The sequence below is a fragment of the Calonectris borealis genome, chromosome 4 (assembly GCF_964195595.1).
Source record: "Calonectris borealis chromosome 4, bCalBor7.hap1.2, whole genome shotgun sequence".
Classification (NCBI taxonomy): Eukaryota; Metazoa; Chordata; class Aves; order Procellariiformes; family Procellariidae; genus Calonectris; species Calonectris borealis.
In genome coordinates, this window is record NC_134315.1 from 52,400,670 (window position 1) to 52,428,364 (window position 27,695).

The window sequence follows — 27,695 nt, forward strand, 5'->3', positions numbered from 1 at the left end:
TGGCAAACATTACTGAAATGTAATCACAGAGATTACTATTTTCTTTGAGCTTACATTAGTTGGCTAGAAAGTTCTCCCCAGGATGTGCCATTTGGTAGCTTTTGCTCGTTTCTATTTTTTTCTTAGCTCCTAGAACTATAAGCTTAACTGAAGAAGGAGGAAAAATCTACATAAAGTATCTTTTCCTTATTAAGAAACAAGGAATAACTGGATGAAAAGTAGAGGCAACCAGTTTTCTTGTCCGTTGAAACAGTATGAGCTGGGTGCTTCAGAGGCTGATACTGCAGTATTTCATAACAAAGTAGATTTGGTTTAGGCTTTAGAATATGAAATAAGAAAAACTGTACTGGGTCAGTGCAAGGGTTTATCCAGCCCTTCAGCTGTCTGTCTTCAGTGGTGGCCACAAGCAGCCGCTTACAGAAAAGCTGGTACGTGAAAGTGTGTGATATTTTCCTCAATGCTCTCCCAGTCCATCACTTTGCAGCTCAAGGGGGCTCCTGAACCACTTGTTACCTGTTTATTTGTTAACCTCCAAAGGATCTCTGCTGTTCACTTGTCCAATCCAGTTTTACAGTGTTTGTAGTTTTATACCTCCGTCTTCTACTTCAGCCATTCATTGCATCTTTTAACACACGTAGTTTGAAAGTGCTTTTGTTTCAAAGCTGTCTTTATTGGTTTACGCTTACGGATCAGAGGGGGTCCCTGGTCTTTGACCAACAGACAGGATTCAGCGCTCTCCTTCTGCATCTTTACAAGATACTATAGCGTGTAGCATGTGTTGAGAAATGAGGCGCCTTTCTAGGCAGCGCTGGCTTATCTAAAAGCAGCGTTTGCAAACAAATCCTTTTTTGATAGTAGGCACACATTATGAGCTGAGACAGCACTGGGGCAGCATTAAAGAACACTTGTAAAAATTTTAGCAAAACACGATTTTATCAACCATAGGGTACCAACAGGCTGATTATGAGCCAATAAAGAGGGTTTATTTGTAGACTGAATTTATGTTATGGTATAAACTGACTATTAATGTTTCTCAAGTGCCATAGGTTCACCTTCATCTCTCTTTCACTTGTTTTCTGAGGCAAAATCAGAATTTATTCCTCTTTTGTCTGAAAAACTCTGTGAGATAGTATCAGGGTGTCTCTTCAGACTTGTGTAACGTAATTCTTACGCTTTCACAAATATATCATGATTTGGGTTTGTTATTTCCTCTCTTCAAACAGTTTTATGTGACAGCTGCTTATGGTCATGATTATAAGTAATCTTTTTGGTTCCGTTATAGCAGTAACCTGGGGACCATACCAATGTGTTTTGTGTATGATATATGTCAGTGGGAAATAGAGGTCTAGTCACTGTTTCCTTAAATGGCGAGAAATTGTATTTTTAAAAGGGAGAAAAAAGGAGAGGTCTTTTTTCAATACTCTTTCCTGAAGATCCTGTAATGCTTCTAGAAATTGTAAGAAAAAACTTATTTCAGATTCTTTGTACTATAGCTTCTTTGTTCATATTCATCGTACCAAAAAGTAGAATGTAATGGTTACTTTCCTTGTACAGCATACGAATGTTAGTATCTTTTGCAGGTGCTTGGAAAAGTAAAACTTTTATATGGTGATGAAAATATTTTGCTATGTATTTCGTTACTTTCATCAAAACGTCAGTACTATAAATGCTCAACTAAGTTCCAGCATCCCAATGATTTGCTGTAGAATTCGTCACACAGCTTTCATGAAGTCAAACTCCCATCACTGGGAAAGTTTCTGAATTAATTAAAGAAATATTTGAAAGAAGAGGAGATTGACATGCTTCTTTCACATCTTTTGCAGGAATGTTATTGTGTTGTAATCTGTCAACTATTACCAAAAATATGAAGGCTGGTTTGGATTGCTTTGGTATTGTAAAAGCGAAAGCAAATTTTGTTGTCTGATCAAAACTATTCTGCTTTGACAAAGCAGTACAAAGCTGCTGAACATTACTTGTGAGCCTTGGTTAGATGTGCAGAAGTGTTTGGAATATCATGAATAATGCATATTAAAGCATGTTGGTTTTATCATATGGAATTAAATACGGTGTACTTCGTATGTAATTTTCAGTATCTCAATTGAGGTGAGTGGATAAGAGTGTACGGCATGAGTGATGATGAACCTAAATTCACAGTAAAAAGGTATCTGCTTTAATAACTTTCCATTGTCAGTTACTGGCAAAACCCATGCTGTGGCTTCCCCTGAGAGCAGGTTTTCAAAGGGTGAAAGTGCCTTTTGGTCCTTGCTTAAGCAAATAATTGCCTAGGAAAAAGTCTTTGCAGTGCATCTGAGAGCCTGGTGTAGTGATCGAAGCTTTTTCACGAGCAATACCGCTGAATCCTATTCTGTGTATGTCTCCTCAGGCTTTTATTGAAGGTCTCTGTTTCCCTGTAATTCTCCATGCCCCCACTTTCCTATACAGTCCCTAAACATCCTTCTGGGCTCCTAAGTGTTACCTGGGCTGAAGGTGCTGTGCAGCTGTCTGCCAGCACCCATCTGGCTGACTTTGATCTTGAAGCTCATGCTGAAGCCCCTTGACAGCTTAGGTCCTTCGCATCTGTCCAGACAGTCATCTTCATGAAACTTACAGAAACTTTAATTTTGTAACTCTGTTGCTTGGACTAGTTAGTATTGTCCACTGTAATAAAAAATTATTACTGAGGAATAGATGGTCAGGCAGTGTGATCACTTCCAGTTGTGTGCGTACAAATGTGCACTTAATGGGCTGCATATGAGTGCAGGACAAAAGCAAGTCACATAGTTGTCCTGTTTTGGCACTGCTAAACCCAAACTGATGGTTCTATCCAAAATACTTGCCAAAATGTACAAATAATTTATTGAATAATTGGCATAATGCCACAGGGAGAACAACTCAAAGAATGGCGGTTGTGGGTTGTTTTCAGTATTGCTAGGTGTATTTACAATGATACAGGGATCATACGTTGTTGATACCAGTGAATAAAACTACAGCCAAAGATTGATACATGTTTTTGTTGATTTTCATGGTGGCAGCAATTATTTGATTTATATGATTATTTTTTTCTATTCATTTGACCAACAAATGATCAAAATCTGCAGTTGTTGCTGGGATGACTTGAAAATGACCCTTTGGTTGTGTTTGTCGTATACGCTTCTAATACCACAATTGTGAATCTTGTTCCTCAGAACAGCAACCTATAAAATTATTGTAAACACTTAGCTGTGTGAGGTTTAATTAATGGCAAAAGCCTTCAATAAACATCAGTTGCAATTTGGGATGTGCTGAGTTAATGATTCCTGCACTCTGCCTAATGCACGTGCCGTTAAATCTATGTGCAAGGTGGCTGGCACTGACGTTAATCACATCCCACGGATGTCCCTGTGTGCACAGAGGGAAAGGAAAGCACAAACCAATAGAAACATTTGACAAGCAATGCACTTAAACATCTCCACTTAGAGAACTAAAGGACAAAGTGCGTAACGTTAGCATTTCACATGGTAGAGGAAAAAAACATAAAAAGATAACTAGTGCCTTTCAAAAGTTAGTAAAATAACTTCCCTACGTAAAACTTTATATTAAATGTGTTGCAGAATCATCTGTTAGTTATTGCTGTAGGAGTTTCATAATGTTGTTATTTTGTATTGTATTTGTTTAACCAGAGAGTTTTTCTTTCAATGAATACTGATAGTCACCAAAAAAACGTGGAAGAAGTTATGGAAAGAAAAAAACCCTTCCAAAACAGATGTTTTGGAACAGACTGTGCAATTCTCTTTGTGTACCCATGCAGAACCTGGCAGTGTTTAAAATCATGTGCGCCATGAAAGTGATCAATGTGGTTGCTCTGAAAAGGGATAAAGGAAGGAAAAAACCCAAGGTTATAAACTGTGTGCTTTCTTTGTTTACCAAACTTGATAGGTTTGCATTCATTTTCATGTTAGTTTTGTGTTGTGTGTCAGCACAACTCTGCCAGCTGAATCATGAGCATTCCAGCTAGAGACAATGTTGTGGCAGTATATTTTAATGAAAGTATAAGTGCAGGAATAATCTATCTAATCCATTTTGTCCTAATCTAGGTTCTTGGAAGGGTTAATTCTCACTATGCTATGAGAAAAGTAGTGTTCCATGAGACAAATACTTGGAATAAATATGTTTATATACTTGTTTAAGGTTTAGGATAGTAACTTTTTAATTTCAGTTGCTTCTGAAAAGCCTCAACATTGCTTTGCTTGGCTTGTAAGCAATTTAATTAGAGACTTTACATGTCTCATCTCCATTTTCAGCTAGTAAACTTAGAAAAAGCATAACTTAAATAAGGTAAAACCTCCTTATTCTTGATGATCAAGTATTTTACAGCTGATGGGTGAACAATTATAAAAGAAAAGTAACCAGTTTCACATCTTCAGTGGAGCTATTTGATACTGTACAGTTAAGTAAATGAGAGCTGTAGTTGAAACAAATTTCACTGCCATATCTGTGATGTCCATTTAGAAAAAAATGCTGCAATACTGTGAATCGAAGGTGTGCAAGTTGGATCTTTGAACTCGAATGCGTAGTCCTGCTTTGCAGTAATCTCGCACATAATTGTACAGAATATAGTTCACTGTTGTGGACTCTGAGAAGATAACTGAGCCAGGAAATTCATACCTAAAGCGAATGTCTTGAAGTTTAATGGTGTGAGGAAGACTGCTTTTGTGCATAGAACATAAGACTTGGACTGTGGATCTATGCAGCACTCCATGACTCTGCAGGTGGCTTCATGCATGATCTTGAAAAATAAATCACCTATTGACTCTCTTTCTTCAAATATTTGTAGGAAGATCGAGTCAATAGCGCTAATGTTTTTTTGTGTTTTGCTGTTGTGACGTTTAGAGTCCCTGTATCACAATTTCTGAATTATCAAACTGGGATAATATTGTCTCCTAGGCTTGTTTGTTGGGTGTCTTATATTTTGGAACAGGACTGTATTTGTCTACATGGTCCTAGTGGTGGGGTGTGGCAGTGATAATCTAAGGACATACACGTTGAGAGAGAGCTAATTCTTTATTAGGTGAGCTAGTGTAAGACAAGATATCTTCTTGGACATCTGAATGCAACCATAACACAAATTAAGACTAACAACAATGCTTACTGAAAGTTCAAAACTGTACTTGTACAGATAATTTCTGCATGAATGACTGTACTTGATGTGTCAGCCTTTTGAGGTTTTTATGACTGCACTACTGCTTGTTTTTTTCTTCCCTTTCAATAACTTTCTCAAGTTTTGGGGTTTTTTTTGTTGTTGTTGGGGTGGTGGTGATGGTGTTAAGATTGGCATTACTTCTTGTGGCCATATTATTCATGGAGTGCAACCATATAAATTTTTTATTGTATTGCATTATTCAAAACATGCACGGCCGCATCCGGGACATATATAGAATCATAAAATCATTAAGGTTGGAAAAGACCTCTAAGATCATCGAGTCCAACCGTCAACCCAACACTACCATGCCCACTAAACCATGTCCCTAAGCACCTCATCTACACATCTTCTAAATACTTCCAGGGATGGTCACTCAACCACTTCCCTGGGCAGCCTGGTCCAAGGCCTGACCACTCCTTCAGTAAAGAAATTTCTCCTAATGTCCAATCTAAACCTCCCTTGGCGCAACTTGAGGCCATTTGCTCTCGTCCTATCGCTAGTTACTTGGGAGAAGAGACCAACACCCACCTCGCTACAACCTCCTGTCAGGTAGTTGTAGAGCGCGATGAGGTCTCCCCTCAGCCTCCTCTTCTCCAGGCTAAACAACCCCAGTTCCCTCAGCCGCTCCTCATAAGACTTGTGCTCCAGGCCCTTCACCAGCTTCGTTGCCCTTCTCTGGACACGCTCCAGCACCTCCATGTCCTTCTTGTAGTGAGGGGCCCAAAACTGAACACAGTATTCGAGGTGTGGCCTCACCAGTGCCAAGTACAGGGGCACGATCACCTCCCTGCTCCTGCTGGCCACACTATTTCTGATACAGGCCAGGATGCCGTTGGCCTTCTTGGCCACCTGGGCACACTGCCGGCTCATGTTCAGCCGGCTGTCAATCAGCACCCCCAGGTCCTTTTCCTCCGGGCACTTTCCAGCCACTCTTCCCCAAGCCTGTAGCGTTGCATGGGGTTGTTGTGGCCGAAGTGCAGGACCCGGCACTTGGCCTTGTTGAACCTCATACAGTTGGCCTCAGCCCATCGATCCAGCCTGTCCAGGTCCCTCTGCAGAGCCTTCCTACCCTCCAGCAGATCAACACTCCCGCCCAGCTTGGTGTCGTCTGCAAACTTACTGAGGGAGCACTCGATCCCCTCGTCCAGATCGTTGATAAAGATATTGAACAGGACCGGCCCCAGTACTGAGCCCTGGGGAACACCGCTCGTGACCGGCCGCCAACTGGATTTAACTCCGTTCACAACAGCTCTTTGGGCTCAGCCGTCCAGCCAGTTTTTTACCCAGCGAAGAGTGCACCTGTCTAGGCCGTGAGCCGCCAGCTTCTCTAGGAGAATGCTGTGGGAGACAGTGTCAAAGGCTTTACTGAAGTCCAGGTAGACCACATGAATGTGTGTTTTGTAATTCTTTTTGTTTTAGAGATGTGATGACTAGAAGAAATTCCTCTATACTTTCAGTGATGTGTGTACATAAACTTATGTCTTAAAGTAGCATTGATTTATTATGGGAAACATAATTAGTAACAAAAAAATGACTGCTTGCCATACAGCTTTACTGAATGAGTGATAGTAATAAACAACAATCAGGTATTACTTTAAAATATAAATTATAAATTGTAATACCACCTGGAAATGGAGTTACCTGTTGATGCAACAGATAAAGGAGGAAAGAACTAATCAAAATACATTTGTTTTTTAAAAAAAAATCCCCTGATCCAAAAAATGCAATGTTATTTTTTTAATATAGCATAAACAGATATCTGCCACTGTTTAATGCTGTATCTTAAAGCATCTTCCAAAGATGCTTTTGAAAAATAAAGTTAAAAGCTCAGGTATGTTTGCAAAATCCTTACCCTGAAATTCTGTGGTGGTCTCATGTCCCTGTAAACATGTAGTTCTAATTTTGCAATACATACACAAGTGGTAATGGTAATGTTTAGGGTACAGCATGGTCCAGTCAAATAAATGGGAGTCAGAAGATACAATTTTTAAGGCTCTTTTCCTGTCTCTGGCCTTCATCAGCTCAGTGGACTAGGAGATTCACTTTTTTGTGTGTTTTCTGTTTCTGGTTAGATAGCCTATGCTCTCAAAGCTTGGAGTCATCTTTTTAATGGTAAGGTTGTACAGCACTCAGCAAAACAGAGTTTTTCTCTTGTAGAGCTTGGGGATGGAAAGTTTAAAAAAATACTTGGGATTGTAAGGATTCAGAAACTTTTTTTAAAAGTAATAGTAATAACCCTCTCTGGCTAGGATCTAGTAAACCTTTGCATTACTGTGAGTAAAGCTAGGTGGCATGACTATAGTTGGGCTTGTAATTCTATTAAGATTTGAAATCTTCCTAAATATTGTTCATCTTCAAAGAGCTATTATGAAGTGATTACACCTTTAGAAGTTGAGTTTTTTTCATTAAATGTATTCAGACTTGGCAGTAAGTAATTCCTAAAGTATTGCAAACTGCTTGGAGACCAGCTTGTCTTAGGCTTTCTTGATTCACACCTGGATACTGTGTTCTGATAGAAATCCAAGCAGAAGGGACATCGTCTTTCATTCCAGATACCATATGCATAGGTATATACCATACTTACCATATGCATAGGACTTTGCCTTCATGTTTTACAAAAAAATTATAATGTAATAACTGAAAAACTATTTTGGTTTGTATAAGAGTCCTATGTGAAAACTATGAAACGTTCACTGAAATTCTGTGTCGTTTTGGTCTTCGTTGTTTACAATGTTTAACACAACTAAACCCCTCAATGAAACCTCTATTTGTGCAAACTTGGGTGCATTCCCACCAAGTTCTCCCTTGTTTTTCTCCTGAACAATGGACTAGTGCCCTTGTGGATGATCCCACCCATTTGCTGTGACTCCAGAGTAATGCCTCTAAATTTGCTGTGGCTTTTTAGCACCTTAGTTCTTAGTACTGTATCTATTGAGTGTTGAACCACGCTGTAGCTGCTTTCTTAGCCTGTGCTCAAGAGACAGCTGGGCTTTTTGCTGGGCTTCACAAAGTGTTTTCAGCTGTGATACGATTCAGCTGTACCACAGCTGATCACTAGAGCTATGCTGTTATGTTTTCTTCCCAAACTGAGACTCAAACCAATAGGGACTCGATTTCTGTGGAAATAGCTGTCATATTGTCAATTCTGTAGCTTATTGTAGCCTGCAAATTAGATAGAATAGATGTTGGAGAGCAGTTTTTTGTGCTACTTGTTATCCCTTTGCTCTCATTGCTTAACTGCTGCTGTTGATTAAGTTTAATCCCAAAGCACATCAAAATTAAAAGTCTTTGCATTTCTATAAGTCTTCTGAAGAAAAGCTTTTCTCCCACAAGTTGTTATTCGCCGTGGGGTAAATGTCTGAAGCAAGGGAGACAATTGCATGTAAGTTGTAAATCTGAGTGCAGTGCTGATGCTGACAGTTGTAGGCTGTTTTGGATGTATGCTGAGAGAAAACCCAAATAAAACAGATTTGTTGTCATAAAGTCGTACAATAACCTGTACAGACTATAGGAGAGAGAGGCTGAGTTGTTTGAGTATGAACAGATTTGAAGGCAAAGAGTTAAGTTGTGAGGTATTTTTAATCTGAGTAAGAATAAAGGTGAAACAGCTGTTAGGAAAAAAAAAATCTTTAATATGTTATCAAGTAGACAAAATAGATTTCTTAGTGACAAAAGCCACAGCTGTACTGGCTAACAGACTTCTCATTCCTCCAATACACCTGGAATGGTAAGTTTTGCTGTTTGATTCAGTATGACCATTTAAGGTAATTTTCAAGCATTTTCTTTTTGGAATTTGCAATTAAACAAAGCACCACAAGTGGTCACCGTGCTGTCACTGATAGGGAATTGAGTAAGAGAATGGTCACAAAAAATAACTTTGACCTGTTCACAGTCAAAGCTATGAAAACTGGTTTAACGCTCTTCTGTTCAGAGAAGGAATGTTGTAAAAAGCCAGTCATATGTTTCAAGATGTATTAACCTATACTGACTCCCTAAGTATAAGTAGTGTGGTAGTAACTGGCTCTACTTTTTTGTCTAGTAGCTGTCTTTCAGTGGTGAAGACTAAGCCCATTTTTCACGTACTATTTTATCTTATATTTCACTTATCTATTTTATCTGTAATGTTTATATATGCATGTGATCAGCTCATGCCCGTTATCTTCCTGTTTCAGCACCTCTTGGTGACTTATTACAAACGTAGTAATAAAATAATAAGCATATAAACAATGACACTCTTGTACTAGATGTAGTTTGAAATATAAACTACATGTGAACTTATTCCCATGTGAAGGAGTAGCTGTATTGATCATGGTCTAATGCTTTTCACTAAGCTGTTGAAATACTTCAGTTAGTAATCTCAGTAATTTAAGCAACTGCAAATGATGGAGAAAATGTCCTTCCACATAGTTTTTATCTCTCTCCCCCCCCAACACACACACACTCACACACACACACAGAGGCGTACGTGAGAGGGAGAGTTTGCAATGAATGTTGCTGGCAATGTTGCTATGAGTTTTCTGACTTAAAAATTGTCAACAGCTCTTCTTGGCTTTTCACTAATTAGGATGAACCCAGGGAATGAGAATTTCTCATGCTGTTATCCCTGTCACCTTGCAAGTGTACTCTTAATGGTATTTATTTTAATAAGAGGGAATAACAATGCACAGAACGGTCGGAAAAGATGTTCATTTATGCTCTATCTTAAAAAGTCACCTAGAAGTACTTTGTCTGATCCTAAAAACCTAAAAATATTCAAAAAATAAATTATTTGGTCCCTTCTTGGTCTTTAAAGAGGCAAAGGCACCTGTTTTGTTTACCCTGAAAAGAAGAAGGATAAGGAAGGATCTATTTGCAGTGTTTTTACTACCTCATATCTTATAGAGAGGGTGGAGCCGACTTCTCTTAGGTACATGCAGTGAAAGGGCAGAAAGCAGGAGGATGGGACAACTTAACCTTCTGTGATTCTATGAAATATCCAAAAGAAAAATGGGGGCATTAAGGAAGCACCTCATACTGTGTTTTGACTTTCTCAAAATCCTTACATTTCAACATTGTCCTGGTTTTGGCTGGGATAGAGTTAAATTTATTCCTAGTGCTGTGTTTTGGATTTAGTATGAGAAGAATGTTGATAACACACTGATGCTTTTAGTTGTTGGTAAGTCCCCTGTAGTCAAGGACTTTTCAGCTTCCATTCTCTGCCAAGTGTAGAAGAGGCTGGGAGGGAGCATAGCTGGGACAGCTGACCCAGCTGGCCAATGGGGTATTCCATACTGTGTGATGTCATGCTCAGTATATGAATGGGAGGTGTGTTCCAGGAAGTAGCAATCACTGCTTGGTTATTGGTCAGCGCGGGTGGTGAGCAATTGCATTGTGCATCACTCATTTTGTATATTCTATCATCATCAATAATTTTTTTTTCCCCCCTTCCGTTCATGTTCTATTAAACTGTCTTTATCTCAACCCACAAGTTTTCTCACTCTTCGATTCTCTTCCCGTCCCACTGTGGGGGGGGTGGGGAGTGAGTGAGCAGCTGCGTGGTCTTTGGCTGCTTGCCGGCTTAAACCATGACAAACATAGACTTATGAAAAAGCTTTTGGAAACTTTTTGGTAGTTGGGGAGAAGGTGATAGGGTGCAGCTTAGTGGTATGAAGACTGGGTCATGTATGAAAAAAGTCACTAATTATTCAATTTCACGTGGAAGCCTCTGAAAGAAGATAACTTTGGTGTTTTAAAATGGCAGGAAGGTCTCAAAGAAGTTTCAGGACTTGAAAAATTGCTTTAAAATGTTACTTTATAATAGTAATTGTGTCTAGGAGTAATGATGAGATGGCGATTGAAGGCTGCTATGGGAATATATGTCCAGGTAACTTATTTCTTCGTTATGAATTAATGTTAAAGCATGCTACTTGGCTTGTAAAGATCTTTAATTTGGCTGATTTGCTGTAATTGAGAAAAAGGCACAGGTACTGAGTTCTAAAAGTCCTTTTCCAGTACCTGGGCGCCTGGAAGTTTGTCAGTCTTTCCCATTTGTATTAGTTAGCTTAATAAAAACTAAATAAAAAGGATTGCCTTCCTTTTCAGACTGCCTCTCGCTTAGTGCCACAGGCTGTTGCATTCATGGCAGCGCTGCTGGGTTGTTGTCTGTTCCGATGCCAAAGACCAAAGTAACTGTGTGGACTCAGACATATCAAACAGCATACTAGGTAACACATTTGCAAAATGAATTGATACCTGGACATAAATTCTTTTAAAGTGACTATTCTTAGTAAAGTTTTGAAAAGAAAGTATTTGGGCAGAGGTGCAAATGTCCTGCAAGCAATCTTTGTTCATTGGAGAGCATGACCTCCCTGCAGAGGGTCTTTGGTTGTACCTGGGAGCTGGGATCTGTGTCTGAAATGCTGGGCTGTGCATGGATAGGAACAGTGAATCTATGGCCAAAAGCAGACACTGTTGTAAGTATCTAGCAAATGTTGCCAAATATTTACATAATTTATTATGTAGTAAAATAAAGTGTCAGTTTATACTTTTTTTTGTGTAGACTAGGATTAATATGTATTTTTGTGTGAAGGATCTGCTACACTTTTACAGAACCAGTTACAGTGAAGTTTTGCATTTAGGTTGCTTTGTATAGTATGTTATACTTTATAGATCTAAAATTCACATTACAATGTAACAATCTTTTTCCCAGCATTTTGTCACATTAGTTCATTATAAAGTCTGTCTATTGATATAGTCAATGCAGCATGAAATTATATTTAAAGTATCAACTTATCATTTTAAGGAGTGTTTTTATATTGGAAAGAATATTTTATAGTGGTTTTTGATATCTAATACCTTTAATATTACTAAAATTATTTCATAAACAAAGGTATGTCTTTTGGAACAGCTACTTTACTTTGGCAACAAGAATTCTGGAAATCAAGTAGTGCAAGTTAGGGAAACATAACTGAGAAGAAGTTGAATGACTATTAAGTGTAAATAGCCTCTTCCAGGCTGTTTTGTGACAAACAGTAATTTTTCTACATTACTTCACGGAAAATATTTGTGTCTGTGATTTTAAACTTTTTGCAGACTTTTGCTGCATCACTGGAAATAAGATAAAATGCACTGTATTCTTATTATATTTAATATTTTTGAAAATAATTAATTCATATTATGAAGGTTGTTTCACATCAACACAATTGAAAGTACTCTTTTTGTACAGTGAAGAGAAGATACTACTTGTCAACATGGACGTCTAACTACTTCTTCTGGCAAAGATGATAATGTGTAGAGTCAGAACTTGGATGTGTTAAAAATGGATCTCACTGTGTATACGCAGTTAAATGAGCAACTCGGACAGAAATGAATTTGATTATTCCAACCTTCCTAGCTTTCCCAATTAATTGATTGCCTTAATGAAGGTTTTGATTTCTTCTGGTTTTTTTTTTTTCCCAGTTACTTCACAATACGTATTTGTGAATCCACAGAGAAAGTATGCAAATGTTAAATTTGATCAGATACACAATTTAATACTGGTTTTGGTCCATTCATAATGTTACTTGAACATTCAGTCTCTGTGAATGTCTGGGTTTGTAACTAGAGAATTCACGGAGCTTCTGAGCAGTAAAATGTTATTGTCTAAATAAGACAGTAGATATATAACAATGTCTGTTTTCTAAACACATAAAAATGCTGTGGGCACTGGACTAGTAAATTCAAACCTCTAGAAGATGCAGCTTTTCTGTCGGAAACTCTTTGCTATGAGTTCGGTTTTAACTCAGTATTTACATCAGCAAGTTTGGGCACAAGTTGTCTCATACCAGTGAAGTGATCGGTCTGAATTCTGCTCTCCATCCCCCGCCCAGTATCTGAAGAGTTGAAATACTGGAGATAGGGTCATTTAGGTGTTGTCTTCTTCCTGCTGTTTACATGCTTTTGGCCAAAATTCACTTAATGTAGTGATGTGCATCTTGCCTTGAAACGAATAACATTTGATTTTTAAGATTTGTAGAAGAGATACTTATAAAGGAAAACACAACTCAGACAATAGCTGAAAATTACAACATTTCTATGTCTTTATTTCAGTAAAAAACAAGATTCATTCAACTTGAGATTCAATTAACTTGAAATTCGATTTACACAATTACTGTAATACATACCTGTCAGTAACATTAAAACATACAAAAGTATGTCTTGAGGAATTTGAGTCAAAGATAAGTATTTTGTATGGATATAGCTGAAAAATAAACTGCATCGCTAGATAGGAAAATGTAAATCAGTGCAGTGAAGGACTTTGTGTTCTCTATTCATGGAACCTTCCCCTCCTGTGTGCCTTTTCCTGCCGTATCCCATGTATTTACAGTTGTTTCATCCTATACTTTCTCCTGTATATGTAAGGGTTTGATGAGGATCAACGTTTCTACTTAGTGGTGAGTTTCAAATGAAGTATGAAAATGCTGGTTTTTTGTGAAGCATAATTGTGTCAAAGTGGCTAGATTTCTTTGCTCGAGCCTGTTCCAGAGATTCCACGGCACACTTCCAAAAATGATTGAGGTACAGAGGGACAAGGATGGGAAAAACAGGAATCATACAACACAATACCCAAGAAATATTTAGGCTTTGCTAACATGTTTGCATCAGGCAAGGGGGAAGTCATCTCAGTGTTGTGATCTGCAGTGGAGCTTGCATGTTCCTTAAAGATTCTTTAAAAAAAATGGTTTTTTTGCTGTTGGCATGGTGCTGGTGTTTGCAAGAGTCACTGCTGCTGCTCGGTGCTTTGTACCTGTATCTGCTCTGGCAGGTGATTGCTTTGCATCACACTTCAGTGGCATCCTCGTTGTGGGCCCAGCTCTACTGCAGAGTCAGATTTTCTGAGTCTACTGTCTGTTCAAAAGAAAGATAAGTTGATAAAAGGAAATAACAGTAAGGGAATCAACCTCCTAATGAGAATAGTGCCATAATAAATCTATTTCTGAACAGCTGTCCATGCATGAGTTTTGAATTTATCTGGATATTTGTAGCTGCAAAGCCCAGTGAGGAAAAACATGACTCACCTATAATATGTTATTTTGTTTTACAGGAAAAGGCTCAGTGCTTTCAGAAGGCTCTTGCTTCCCAAGCAGATAAATCCACACAGACAGAACTCGTAGGCCATGATGTAAGTAGCTGTATTGAACAGTACTTTTTATCATCTTTGTGGATGTTCAGACTTCTGTCAGCCTCTTTGCCTCTGCTGCTGTTGTGTCCATACATGGATTTAGTGGGATTTACTGGAACACCATTCATCCTTTGCTCTTAAATGATTCTAAAATACCTTCTGAAACTTGAGAAGATAATTACAACTACCTGCCAGCATACCACTGCCCTATTAAATTTAAGCTTTACAAAAAGCTGAGAATTAGCATAAGTGAATGTGAAGGGATATGTGTTAGTGGATTGTAATTTTTTTTTCAGGATTCATTTACACACTTATTGACAATTTAATGAGGTTATGCTTATAATCGCCATATGCTGTCCAAACAGTATTTGAATTTTGGAAAATAATGGAATAAATACAATTTTGCCAAGTGATGTTAAAACTCGGTTTCCTGAAGAGCATCTGTCAGAATTTCTGCTAGAAGGTGAATTGATAGCATGTATCCTCATGCAAGAACATAGCCAAGGAAGATTCCTTAACTGTAGAAATAGATTTTAAAATACTGGGGGAAAAAAATGAAAGTATTCTGTCTGTGGGACATTGGTTGAATACGTGTAAGAGATTCACTTGTTTATATGAACCTTCTTGAATAATCTTTGATTAAGAATGCCACAATGTGGAATATTTAGCACAATTCTATTCTGTGAATTGAGCAAAATCTAACAATACTTCTTACCAAAGACTGTTCTGCAAAATAAGATTGTGGTTCTGCATTGGTGTATATCAACATGCTGCTTCGAATTTATAAAAAGAACACTGGAATTAAAGCAGGTTTTGAAACCTTCCTTTCAGTAGGTTTTGTGTCAGTGGAGCATTAAAGTTTTGTCTTCTGAGTATTCGGATAGTCTTCTGAAGATAGAAACATAAAAACTTCATATTTTAATCTGGAAAGTTCTTGAAACAAACTACACTTTGGTGTTTTTTGACTCTCTTAAGCTGATTCAAGCCAGGAGTTCTAACTTTTTTTTTTTTAAAAAAAAAAGTAAAATACTTTGGACAAAAGTGTAGTTTTAATTATTATTTTTATATGTATTAATCAACACTTGCGAGTTGTGGTTTTCTTTTTTTTTCTTTTGAGTGTTTTTTTATTTAGGACAAATCAGTCAGTACTTTCAGTGTACCTATCTGCACTAATTTCTTGTTCGTGGGTTGCCAAATATGAACCCTTATGTTCTACTGTGTCTGTGAAATAATGTCTGTTGGAATTTACTGAAACTGTGAGGTGTATATATTAATGGTGAAAATCCTATAATGTTCAAAAATACTTGAAAACATTTTTGTTTGTTGCAATGCTGTATCCCTTTCTTCTAGGACTAATTATCCTTAACAGCTACTTTATTACATCTTAGATGTTAAACAGAAGTCTTCCACTGAAAATGAAAATAAGCAATTTGTAGGGTTGGTTGGGGTTTTTTTTTGTTTGTTTGTTTGTTTGTTTTGTTTTTTTAATAAATGCATGTGATTTATGCATTTGGTTGTTCTCTCCCAAATCAAATATGTGGTATCTCATGCTGCAGAGATCCATGCTGTTAACGGATAATTTTTTTTTCCTTTTTCCAGTCTGTGTTCCCTTGCAGGTTGCGGAGGGGAGGTCTTCTGTCAGTAAAGTAGATGATTGCCAATTCTGCAATAAAATTAGAATCCCCTCCCCCAAACAGAAACAGTTTTCTGGCTGAGATCTGAGTATTAAAGAATAACAGCAACAATAATTTAAAGAAATCCTTTTCTTTAGCAGCATTCTCTTCAACATTAGTGGAACACATTTTTCAACCTTCCCTGGTGAAATGCCTCTACCATGTCATGATTGCAATCATATCTTTTCTTATATAGGGTGATGCAATGCAAGAATAAAAGGAATTGTGGAATGTTTTTGTATGGAACAACACATCCACCTGTATTTATCTTGTACAGAGTACTTGTGAAAATTGCATTACAAGGAATTGATTACAGAGAAAGTTGAACTAATCCACAGGAATAAGACATGCTTACTATGATCATCATGAGGGAATTCAGTGAAGAAGAATGTGCAAATAAATAGTGTTAACGCTTTTCGTAATATTATTAAAAACTTTGGGTGACTTATTTGTTAGATTGTGCAGCTTTTCTTCACAGGATAGCTACTACAGGTAATGATAGGTTCAACGGTGTTTCTGTTGAAACCAAGTGGCAAATATGTTTGTATTCTTTGCTTTTATATGAGATTTTAAAGAGCAAGCTGTAACCCTGGCAAGTAGTATCTGTACATCATTTTATTTAGGATGTGCGTAAGTGTGTATAACTACAAGAATTTTATGCTAATGTGAAATTAGATTAAATAGAAAAACACAAAACAGAACAGAGAATGCAAGATATAATTTTCACCCCATTAGTCACACATTCTGAGTAGCATACCTTGAATACTTAAGATATCTAGTTTAACAGGTAAGCAGAAAATTTAAGTTCATTCCATCATCACTACAGATTTGCTGCTGTAATTCCAAAAAAAAATCCAAACAAAAAAAATCACCTGTTTTATTTCTCCTTAATGCAACTTTAGAAGCTAACAATAGTCAGATAAAAGTGTTATCAGGAATTTGTGTAGCATTATTTCATCAATGTTTTACAAATATTGATATACACTTCAGAATGTAGTATTTCAGAAATCCTTAAGTTAGTGCTTCGCTGAATAGTTTGTTTTATATTCTTTCATATTCTTTTGTTTCACTGTATAAACTTAATAGTTGCCTATTTTGCAGTGCAAAAAAACCTGAGACAGGTTAGCCCCCAAAAGAAAGCAATGCTCTTTTTTGTTTGACTTCTGGACAATGTCTCCAGTAGTTGAGAGACTTTTCTTTTAGCCTTAGAGTTCATTTAGATGTGCTGTTAAAAGTAAATGGAAGTTCTGCCTTTGACTTAGACGAGGAATGAATCCTTTCATCCACAGGGTGTACAGTAATGAAAAAAGGCTAGAGGCTAGTCTATATTTAGGAAGGAATGGGTGAACAAGGAAGAAATGCAATGTTTCAAAGGGAAGAAATATTCTTGTCTCTGTGGAGCTGCTCTGAAGAAGTGTAAACGGTGTTGACTGAGTGTTTCAGGTAAGTATTTGAGAGGTTACCAGAATGGAAGTTAATATAGTGTATTTTGTGTTAGCGGATATAACATAATTACAGTCAGATTCTGGCTATCAAGATGATCAGCAAAGTTTGGGTAATTCAATCTCCTGCAATACCTGTAAATTGTTGGATAATACTTCTCATAGATTTCTCTGTTTTCTCCCATGCGGCACACTGTGGTTTTTCAACTGAAATTGCTTTAGAGCACTGTATTAGCAAGCAAGTGGAAGCTAAAGTCTGTAGCAGTAAAGATAATGTTTCTCATAAAGAACTGTTTGAACTGGAAAGCACACTGCTTAATCTCTTTTCTGTATTAAAATGAATGATCTAATACGAAACTTAATTATGGAATTAAAACATAAAGTTTAAAATAAATTTTGATAAGGAGGAAAAAGGTCTTCCATGATGAGAAATGCTGCAGCTTCCTTAAGTGATTAACATGACCACTTTGCTACTTGACTAAATTGAAAGTAAAATACCAAGCCAGCTGCTCTGTGTATTCAAGGGAAGACATCAGAAAGTAATCCAGAAATTCTAATTTCTAATTCTTAGAAAGCTAATAGCTTTCTACTACAGAATGTCAAGGGATCTCCACCTTATGATAGTCCTAAATTTATTCTGTTTTCCAATATGTGTACTGAGAATCATTTAAAACATGTTGGGAGTCTTGCAGAAAGAACCATGTGTGCAACAGATTGATGTGGAAGACTGCTAAATAATAAATGATTAATGCGTCTTAAATAATGAATGCCGATTTAACCTCCTCCACCTTCCTTTGTTTGCAAAGCCTTATTTTATTGGGAGATCAAGGAATAATTTCTTCCGAAATTATTCTGAGTAGCATACCTTGAATACTTAAGATATCTAGTTTAACAGGTAAGCAGAAAATTTAAGTGTCGATCAGGTTACTAGAACAGACCGGAAGATTAATAGGTACAGTCAACTAGCATTGCCACTGATTACAAGATTATGTTAAGCGATGCAACTCTAGTAATGGCTGCTAGCTAAATAGGTAGTCCAAAGTATCATGCAGGCATCACATAAATACTCTGCAGCATGTGCCATTGCTAATAAGTTTTCATTAAAATGTGTCTCAAAAGCAGAATTAACCAATCACAGTACAGTTCTCTATTTCTGTCACCAAAAGAAGTCCAACTCAGCACCGCTTTGTCAATCTTTATCAGTCTTTGGATGAAAAGAATTTGTACTTAATTTTATTCTACACAGAGTAGAAATACCTAAGAGCTGACGTGATTTCTACAATGTCTTTTCTGTCTTTGCCTTGTGCTGATATTACAGGTTTTACATCTCAGAATTGCTATTCTGTTTGTTCTTTGTCTTTCATACTGAGAGTAAAGCTGATGTAAACAGATTTTGGACTGGTCCTTAGCTCATTCCCCATTTAATGAGAATCCTTTCCAGTTCAGTGGTCCTTACGTTTTGTACTATGCTTCTAGAGTCTCAGACAACAAACTTGTGTGGTATTTCTCCCTGCTTACTTTTTGATTTGCATAGCTACAAACAAAAATTACCTTTCCTCGGTGATCACCAGCATTGCGTTTACAACAGTGCTGGGTGATACGCAAGTAGGCACTAACTCTAAGCACCTGTACTACCATGCAATATTAAAATTAATAGGTATCCATGCTAATACGTTTTCAGGGTATTTGTTTTTTAGCTTGCTGTACATTACCTTGGACAGCATGCCTCCGTTTTCCTCTCAAAGCCTGGGCACTGCTTTCTGCAGAGCCTCTGTGTTTCATTAGGAGGGAGTGGAAGACATGGAGGTGGATGCTCTAACTGTTCCACTCTGCCTTCCTTCTGTGCTCCTCATCCTCCCTGGCAGCCAGCCAGCGTGGTTTATGGATGCTGTGAGGAACCTTGTTGCATTGTGTCTAATTTAGGAAGGCAAGGGAACAGAATACTAAAGTACTTGAACCTCTTGAACTTTCTAGTTTAACCTAAATAGATTCCTGCCCACAGTATTGCATAGTATGTTACAGTGTGAAATGAGTTGTATTTTGCCACCTAAACCAGAAAATACATCCTGCTTCTGCCTCCCCTCCCCCGCCTTGGAGACTGATGTCCATCTGCTACTGTATGTTACTACTAGATTATTTTTCTCCATTTATTTCTTATTTTCTCTCTGAGTTTGTTTTCTAACGTATGCAGTGAAATAATACAAACTTGTGCATAATATAACTTTCTCTAATGCAACATATTTAAAAAAAAAAAAGTACCTTTAGAAATCAAATAAAGCATTAACCATTTCAGTCGTTGCTTTGCTTGTACTTCTGTGTACCTATTCATATCTGGATATCTAAGTTGTTCTTGGCCTGCTAATTCCTTTCTCACAACTTTCTCTAGCAATCATTTTCTCTTAATCTCATGTCCGATTTCCTTTCTTTAGTATACAATTTCAAAATACCATTTCAAAATCTAGGTGTGTTTTAGGATGTCCTACTTGTGCAAATTCTGTCAAACTTTTCATCCATTAATAGTGAAATTTGTGCTGAAACTTTTTTGGTTTTAATGATTGCTTCCCACCAACCCTTACCAAACATATTGCCTCACCATCAAACCCCTAGATACTTGCTGTTTGAATTCCATCTAGCCACAAAGTCATGAAGGTGAATGAATTGTTACACCTCGTACTGCTCACTACAGGGATAAACAGTTCAAGTTACCAGTGCTGAACTTGCCAGAGGATGCTTGCTTGTGCTGAAGGTTTGGTGTCTGTGGTGCTATACAAAAAGTGATACAGGTTTTCACATAAGCAAACTTCAAAAGTAACTGGGTTCTGGAACAGAAACTGAGGCTTGCCGTATGGAAAAGACAGGCTTCCACTGTGGCTGATTATCAACAGGTATTATGCATTTAATTTCGCCGTCTCTAGGAATAAAAACCAGTAAAATTTACATTCTGTAGTGATGCTCAATTAGTGTGAATGATCTTCAGTTTTGATTTGTGGAATGCAAGTGGGCTTCTGGCTGCTTGTATAAATAAACTGCGTGCTGTTTAAATATTTGTAGTAATATGTAGCTTGTTGATATAATAGCTGAGTTTCCTCGTAGATCAGAATGTAATATAACACTGTAGTCTCTGTATCTTTAAAAATATTTTTTTCCTGTAATATACTCTGCAATAACAGTGCAATGTTTTTCTTGCTTGTTAAGTTTTCCATCTTTCTACTTATTCTACATTTCTCTGTCATAAACTTCTTCTGTCTTTTCATCTGCAGTTATGCTGTTGCTATCTTCCTTTTAAAGTGCAATAAAATATGAGGTACTTAGAAATACTGACCAGACTTACTGTCACTAACTCTTGCTTAGAAGTCTTGGGGTGGGGAGAGAAGAAGGGGAAGAAGGAAAGGAGGGTGTTTAGTTATTACTACTTATTCCTCCTAGAAATTCTTTTTTTGAAAATAGTGCTTTTCCCACTTTTTCTGCTTTAGCTCATCACTGTCTTCTTAGAGTTCTCCAGTCTACTGTTTCACTTAAGCATATCCATCTAGACATTTTGTCTCATTTCTTATTTTTACTTTAATTTCTGTGTAGTACTTATAAGTGAGTATAAGTTACCAAAATGTTATTGCAGTAGTATATTTTCAGCATGTTATAGTTACATTGTTTCTGTCATAAAGATGCTACCAAGCAGTTCATGACAAGTATTAATTAAATAAGCAGTTATCCCTAGAATTAATACATGTTTTTACTACATCCACTCTGACCTGTTACGCTAAGGGTAGATAGAAGTAGGACACTGACAAACAAGACCTTTCAATAGTTTTTATTTGATTGAAATTAAAAAGCTATCCTTGTCCCACTAGATTATACCTTGCTGTCTCTGTTCATGCGTTATGCTGAATACTAGCAGTGTCGTATTTGTAAGGCAAGAGTATGGTTTGGGAATACCATAGCAGCACTGAAATCTTTTGAATATTGTTCAAAAGAATGAACTGAGAATTTAATGAAGTGCATTCAGTAACAATCAGAAATTCTCACACACAGCAATGTTTCTCAATAAGCTTTGAGTATATTTTCTTAAAAATGATAAAAACTTGGATTCACCTAGAAGAAAAGATCAACAAGCAAAATTCAGAAATGAGGCATGGATAACCAGTATATTATAAAGCAATGTGTATGGTTTTTGTCATAGTAGTACGTTTAGAATGAGTACTTCTTAATGCAGAATGATCTGCTTACACAGTTTTATCATAATGTGGAAATGTTTTCATGTTGTGTGCATGCTGCATGTAGATTCCCTGTATTAGCATAAACTAGCTTATTCTGGTGACCTTTTTTCTGTACAAACATGGCATCTGTTGTACATAACTGTTTCCTAACTAGAACTGTGTCATGCACAAGCTGACGAGTCATATTTCTTGTTTTGTATGCATTGTCACTTAATTCCTTGTTATGTTGATCGTTGGTGTGAAAGAAGCTTTATTATTACATGCTGCCTGCACGACTGCATACAGCCGAAGTGGTCATTTTTCATTTAACTTTGTGTTGCCATCAAACCATGCATCTTTAAGATTTCATTTCATTTCTTTTTCTTGTCTTTCTTTTTTTTTCTTTTTTTTTTTAAAGGCCCTGTGGAATTCTCCATGTTCTGAAGGCTTAGTTTACAAACCTATCAACATCTCATTGGTTCCATCATTATTAAATTAAAAACAACATCTGGACACTCTGCACTTATGGATTTAATTAAATACTGCTGTATATGAAATGAGCTGCAAGTTACTCTTACTGGCAAAATGCTACTACTTAATATAATATTTGTATTATCAACAGTCAAACGTGACTTTTTTGGCAGTAATATCATCATTACTAAATATACCTATGAATAAATTATTAGTAAGCTATCACAAAGTTATTATCTGAAATAAAACTCAAGTATTCTTACCATTTTGTACAATTAATCATCCATTGTTGATTCACTACAAGTAAGAAAATACTTCAGTAATGCTTGTCTCTGAGATTGAAAAAATACGTCTTCAAGATCTGGAAACTTAAGGAAACTTATTTTTTTAAAACCTGTTTGTTTTTTTTTTTTTTGTCTTCCAGTAATAATACTTTTGCACCGATTGTGAATACAGGGTCAGCACCTTTCAATATGTGCTCTATTTGATGAATGTTCATAATTATGTATGTAATTTTCATGTGTGATTCAAGAGACATTTCTGTAGGGGATTTGGCAAGCTTTTACAAGGTCAGAATTTACCCAGCTCTATCCCAGGAAATAGGAGAGCTGATCCTAAAAACGTACACTCTGATTTTTGAATCAATTAGAACCATAGCTTTGCTCTACTTTTTGTCTTCTTTTCTGAGTTTTTCAGCTTCTAAGAGACATTGCTAAGACAGCACCGACACATGTGAGCAAAGTGAATATTGTGTTTGCTGGACATGATTGTGCTACTTGAGTGGATAGCTGCTATTGTCCAAAGCGGGAGGGGTGGGGTGGGGGGGTGTGTAATTGCTGGTTTATGGCTTTGTTAAGCAAGAAATCAGAAGCAAACTGGAAAGTTCACCACAAACCCTGTCACTACTATTAGTTGCTTCAGTGTTCCCTTACCCAGGATTGACTTCATTCGCCCAAGGATGTACTCTACACCTACCCTTACCAGGTAAGATAAGAAGGTGCTTGTGCCGTCAGTATTCGTAAAGCTTTCCTGCTAATACCTTTTCTTACTAACAAGAGACGATACTTGAATCTTGTTACTATGCCATTTTGGTCAGGCCACATAGTATATAATAATAATAGTTATTTAACTGGAGCAGCTGTTTAGCACCTGTGGCTTTAATTTCAGAGGACATAGTACCCTCATTTAAAAATAACATTTCACCAGTTATTCTTAAATGGATCTGAACTGAAAATAAAAGCAATCAACTAAATATTCATGCAAGTCTTTAAAGTGGATGAGCCTTCTTCACAGGTGATGTTGCATTATGTTGGCTGACTGTACCACTTAACGTGGTGTTATTGTTTATCAATCTTATATCATCTTTTCTTCTTTTGTTCGTAACAACCATCTTCAGCATCCTCTCTTGCCCTTTCGGTCAGGCTTTCTGAAGCTTCTTTTTGTGTATAATTACATAGTTCTTATTGTATTTGTTGGAAAAAACAATTAAGTAGCAAATACATAATTTAGAGAAACAACAGAAATGAGCGTGTGCATATTATCCTTTTGAACTTCACCTTCTTTCTTGAACTTCATCTGTTGCTATTCTTCCTTTTCTTCCTTGGTACTAGAAAATCCTTTCTGCATAGAAATGTCTTGCTGTCTGTCATGCTTTCTTTTTTCATCACCATCTTTATTATGATAATATTTTCAGTCCGTGTAGGATACTGTTATCTGGAAGAGGATAGAGAGAACATTTTACATTGTGATGCTTTGCTTAAAGAAATACATATTGGGAATGGAAAGAGTTGTGAAAAAACTGTATAAGTCAGTGAAAGAAGAGTGGAAGAAAAAATCATTTCAGGATTCCAAAGAGAAGAAAACTAGTTTCACTTCCTAAATGAACAAGCTTTTTACCTGTTCCTCCTAAATCTGTGAAAGAATACTTAAAATACTCAAACAGCTGGTGTATTTCTAAACCTGTCACTTGATAGAGGTGTTGGTAACAGTTGTCATTTCAGTGCAAAACGGAACACGGCCCTTTGACTTTGCGGATAAAGAACGTAAGAGTTGGGATTTTAAATTTCCCTGGAAATGACCCATAATTTCCAATACCTTTTTTGGTATTGGTATTTTTTGGCAATTTCTTTGTTTTACTTTCATTTTTCTATAACTTTACAAAACTGTATGAACCAATAAAAAATTACTCAGGTTTGGTTTTTTGCTTGCATAGCATTTGAATGGTCTGGAAAAAAAATCGTGATTGACAAGTAATATTCAGACTTCAAGGAGACACGATCAGTGCAGGCAAAGCCTACGCTTTATATGCATAGACAAGAACTTAGTCTAATTAAAGTCCTAACAGTCTGATCAAAGATTTTTTTTTTTTTAATTATTATTCCAGTTACAGTAATACTAGCACATCTAGTTCAAACAGTCAAAAATTACATGTGTATAAAGTTCCTAGTACCTACTCCTTTCTTTGATGTATCGCTCACTCTTGCACAACCTCTGTTGTGAAGGTCAATGGCTACAGGTCTGTCGTGGGAGTGGTAGCAGTAAATCTGGTATCACAACTCCTTGGCAGGAGTCTGATGTTCACACTGATGATTTCTTTCTCCTCATTCTGGAATCCAGTTGGGATCTCTCTGATATGTTTGTTAACATGTTGTACACCTTGCTCTTTATCACTGATTTCAAGTTCACATGACATCTCTGTTATCCTTACAACTGGTTTTACCATGCTCCAAAGGTTTCTTTCCTTCGAGGGTGAGTAACTGGCCATTGCTGAGTTGTTCATAGTCCTAGGGTCTCTAGTGTCATCCAGTGCTGTAATTATTTGGATGGCTCATTATTGGAAGATTATTATTCACAGAGTACGTGCTTGTTACTGGTACCTGTAAGATAGAAACAAAGCCAGCCCTGCATGCCCCCACTACCAAAACCTTGCCGAGGTAAGCCCAACACAAGGTGTTACACCATGCAACTGTGAAAAGCTGAACAGCAGCTAGTGCAGAAAAGGTAACAGTAACCTGGTCATTAGATAACTGCTCTTAAGAGCTAAGACAAATATCCAGGCAGGCCAGACAAAAACAAATCTTGATGCCCATGTTGTTAGCTTAATCCAAGGCCTGTGTCTTCTTACAAGCAATGGCAACACCATGTTAACTGGGATACAATGGTAAAACAGTATTGGCAAAATACTTTGTTCTCATTCTGAGCATTGACATTTAGCAAGTGCAGAGGTAAATAACTAGCACGCATTGTTCTTTCTCCATTTGATGCTTTGCAAGTGCTACCAGATAAACTGAGTTTGCTTTCTGTGCTTTCCTCCAGGGATTTCTGAATGTGCGAGTACAATGCTGTTTGATACAGCATAAGAGAGGAAAAAGTAGAAATTGAGTCACTGGATTTAAAATTAACACAGGTGCAACAATGTTACAGCTAAAGCAAATATTCTGTGGTAAACGTTAAGAGGTTGAGAAAGAACAAGAGTGATTTTAACAGTTATAAGCAGTCAGAGAGGCAGAAAAGTTTCAAAAAGCCTGGAGTGGGAGAGAGAGGCAGAAAGGTTACATCCTGCTTGAATTGAAGGAAGATTTTCTTTCATTTGTCAGTGCTTTTTTTTTTTTAAATTAATCTTCTGAAGCAATTTCAATATGAAAACATGCAGAACAGTGTGAATACTGGCATGTAAATTATTCTGCTGTACCTCAATAGGCATTTGGGCCAACAAAGAATTCTTACAGCTTACAATGTTTACAACAGGACTCTAAAATAATTTGAAACATAATAATTGAGGCTGTTTGTGGACATAGGTACTGTATGCATGGTGAAAGGGCTGGAAATGTTGTTGTTGTTAAATAGTTAGGAGATCAGTGGTTTATCTTCTGGAGCTGAGTTTACCTAGTGTTAACCAGTGCTTTTTAGGTATATATACGCTATTTGGTCATTTAGATTACGGTTTAAACTGTTCAGTATGCTTTAGACTTTTATATAAGTGTTAAAACTGAAAGAACTTAGGAGGAAAAGTTAGCGTACAATATATGACCTATGTTATACCAATAATAGAAACAGAAAATACCATTTTTATCCCTGACTTATTACTAGTACTTTCTCAATATAAGTGCAGTGAGAACTATATCCAGGCTGTGTACTCTGCTTTCATTTCAATATAGTGCTCTTCTAGTATTCATTTATTCATTTTTAGTAATGGAAGTTTCTACTTCTTAAGAGTCAACAGAATATTAACGTTAATGATAAAACAGCAAGAAAGAGCACGAAGGGAAAGGATTATAAATGAGATTTGGGGAATAGTAATACATTTCTTTTTGTAGTGTACAAACAGGCATTAAATTGAAAACAGAATCTACTGGATACCAGCAATAAAAGGAAAAAAAAAAGTTCTGCTTGGTTACTAGCAAATGCACTGCAAAAAAACTTCCAAAGATATATTTCTCTGTGTGCGTGTATTAAATCATGCTGACGTTGAAAGCACATGGATTAGATACCATATTACAACTTTATATTCAGTACCAGCTTCATTACTTTCAGGACATTCTTATTCATCTAAAAACATTCAGGAAAATCTTGGTGTTGCTGTTAATGTTAACTATCATGATGAAATTAAGTGATAGCTTTGTATTTGATGCTAAAATAGGAGGGCTTGATCTATATTGTGTAATGGTGCATACATACTATTGAATATTTGGAGAGAAATGCCAACACCTTCACTGACGTAATATTATAAGTGAAGAATGAGGAAAGCACAACTGCATGAGAGGAATAGATGATAGAGGCAGTAGGATCTTCATTCCTTAAATGTATGAAACAATTTGAAGTGCACACATCAGAGACATGAGCTTGACAGTGTGCAAGTATTATGAAGTGTCCATGTGAATATGTATTTGCGCACCTGTATACATCTATATTTCATCTTCCAGTCTGTTACATGGTTGAGGAGAAAACATTAAAGCGGAGACAAATCTACTACAGGAGTCCTGTCAGATTATGAATAAACTCTTCAAAGAGAACCCCTAAGAAATTGCAAAATTTTGGTATTACAGAAATAAAGACAACATGAAGAAAGACATGTTTTGTTGATTAGAGTGGAAGTTTGCGAAAGGACCCGTTCAGTGGTTCTACCTGGCTCCAGTGGAGTCAGCTTTTAAGATTATATATGTTTTGCAAGCATCCAGGTACCCTGAAAAAGCTCAGATGATTGCAGAACATGAATAAAAATCCTGAAACTAACAATGAATAGTTGGCTCTTCAGATGTTGTCATGTATCTACTCATACTCCCAGTGTCGCAATTTTTTTGAAGGCTTGTGGAACTGTTCACTGATGCTAGAAGGTGCTTACTAGAGAAACAGTAGCTAACAGGTTAGTTGCCTACCAAAGACTATTTCATATATGTATATGGCAAAATAAATCCAGGAATTTTTAATCATTGTGGTAACTGGACAGAAGTGAGCACATTGTTTCTGTGTGAGAGGCTCTCTGAATTGCAAAACTAAATATAAGATAAGCTGAAGCCACAGATGATGTTATTTATAGGACTCTTTAGAAATGATGAGAGCATCCCAGTAAACTCGAGGCAGGGCTATGAGGTTGTGTCA

At 36.9% G+C, this 27,695-nt stretch overlaps 1 protein-coding gene across 4 annotated transcripts in view; it reads left to right on the forward strand.

Moving 5' to 3' along the window:
• CCSER1 (coiled-coil serine rich protein 1) overlaps positions 1-27,695 on the forward strand; it is a 669,891-nt gene that overhangs the window by 371,038 nt on the left and 271,158 nt on the right. For all 4 annotated transcript variants that reach the window (XM_075149575.1, XM_075149572.1, XM_075149576.1 and 1 more), the window contains one exon: positions 14,241-14,318. In XM_075149575.1, coding sequence (XP_075005676.1) covers positions 14,241-14,318 — 78 coding nt within the window. The remainder of the gene's footprint in view (positions 1-14,240; positions 14,319-27,695) is intronic.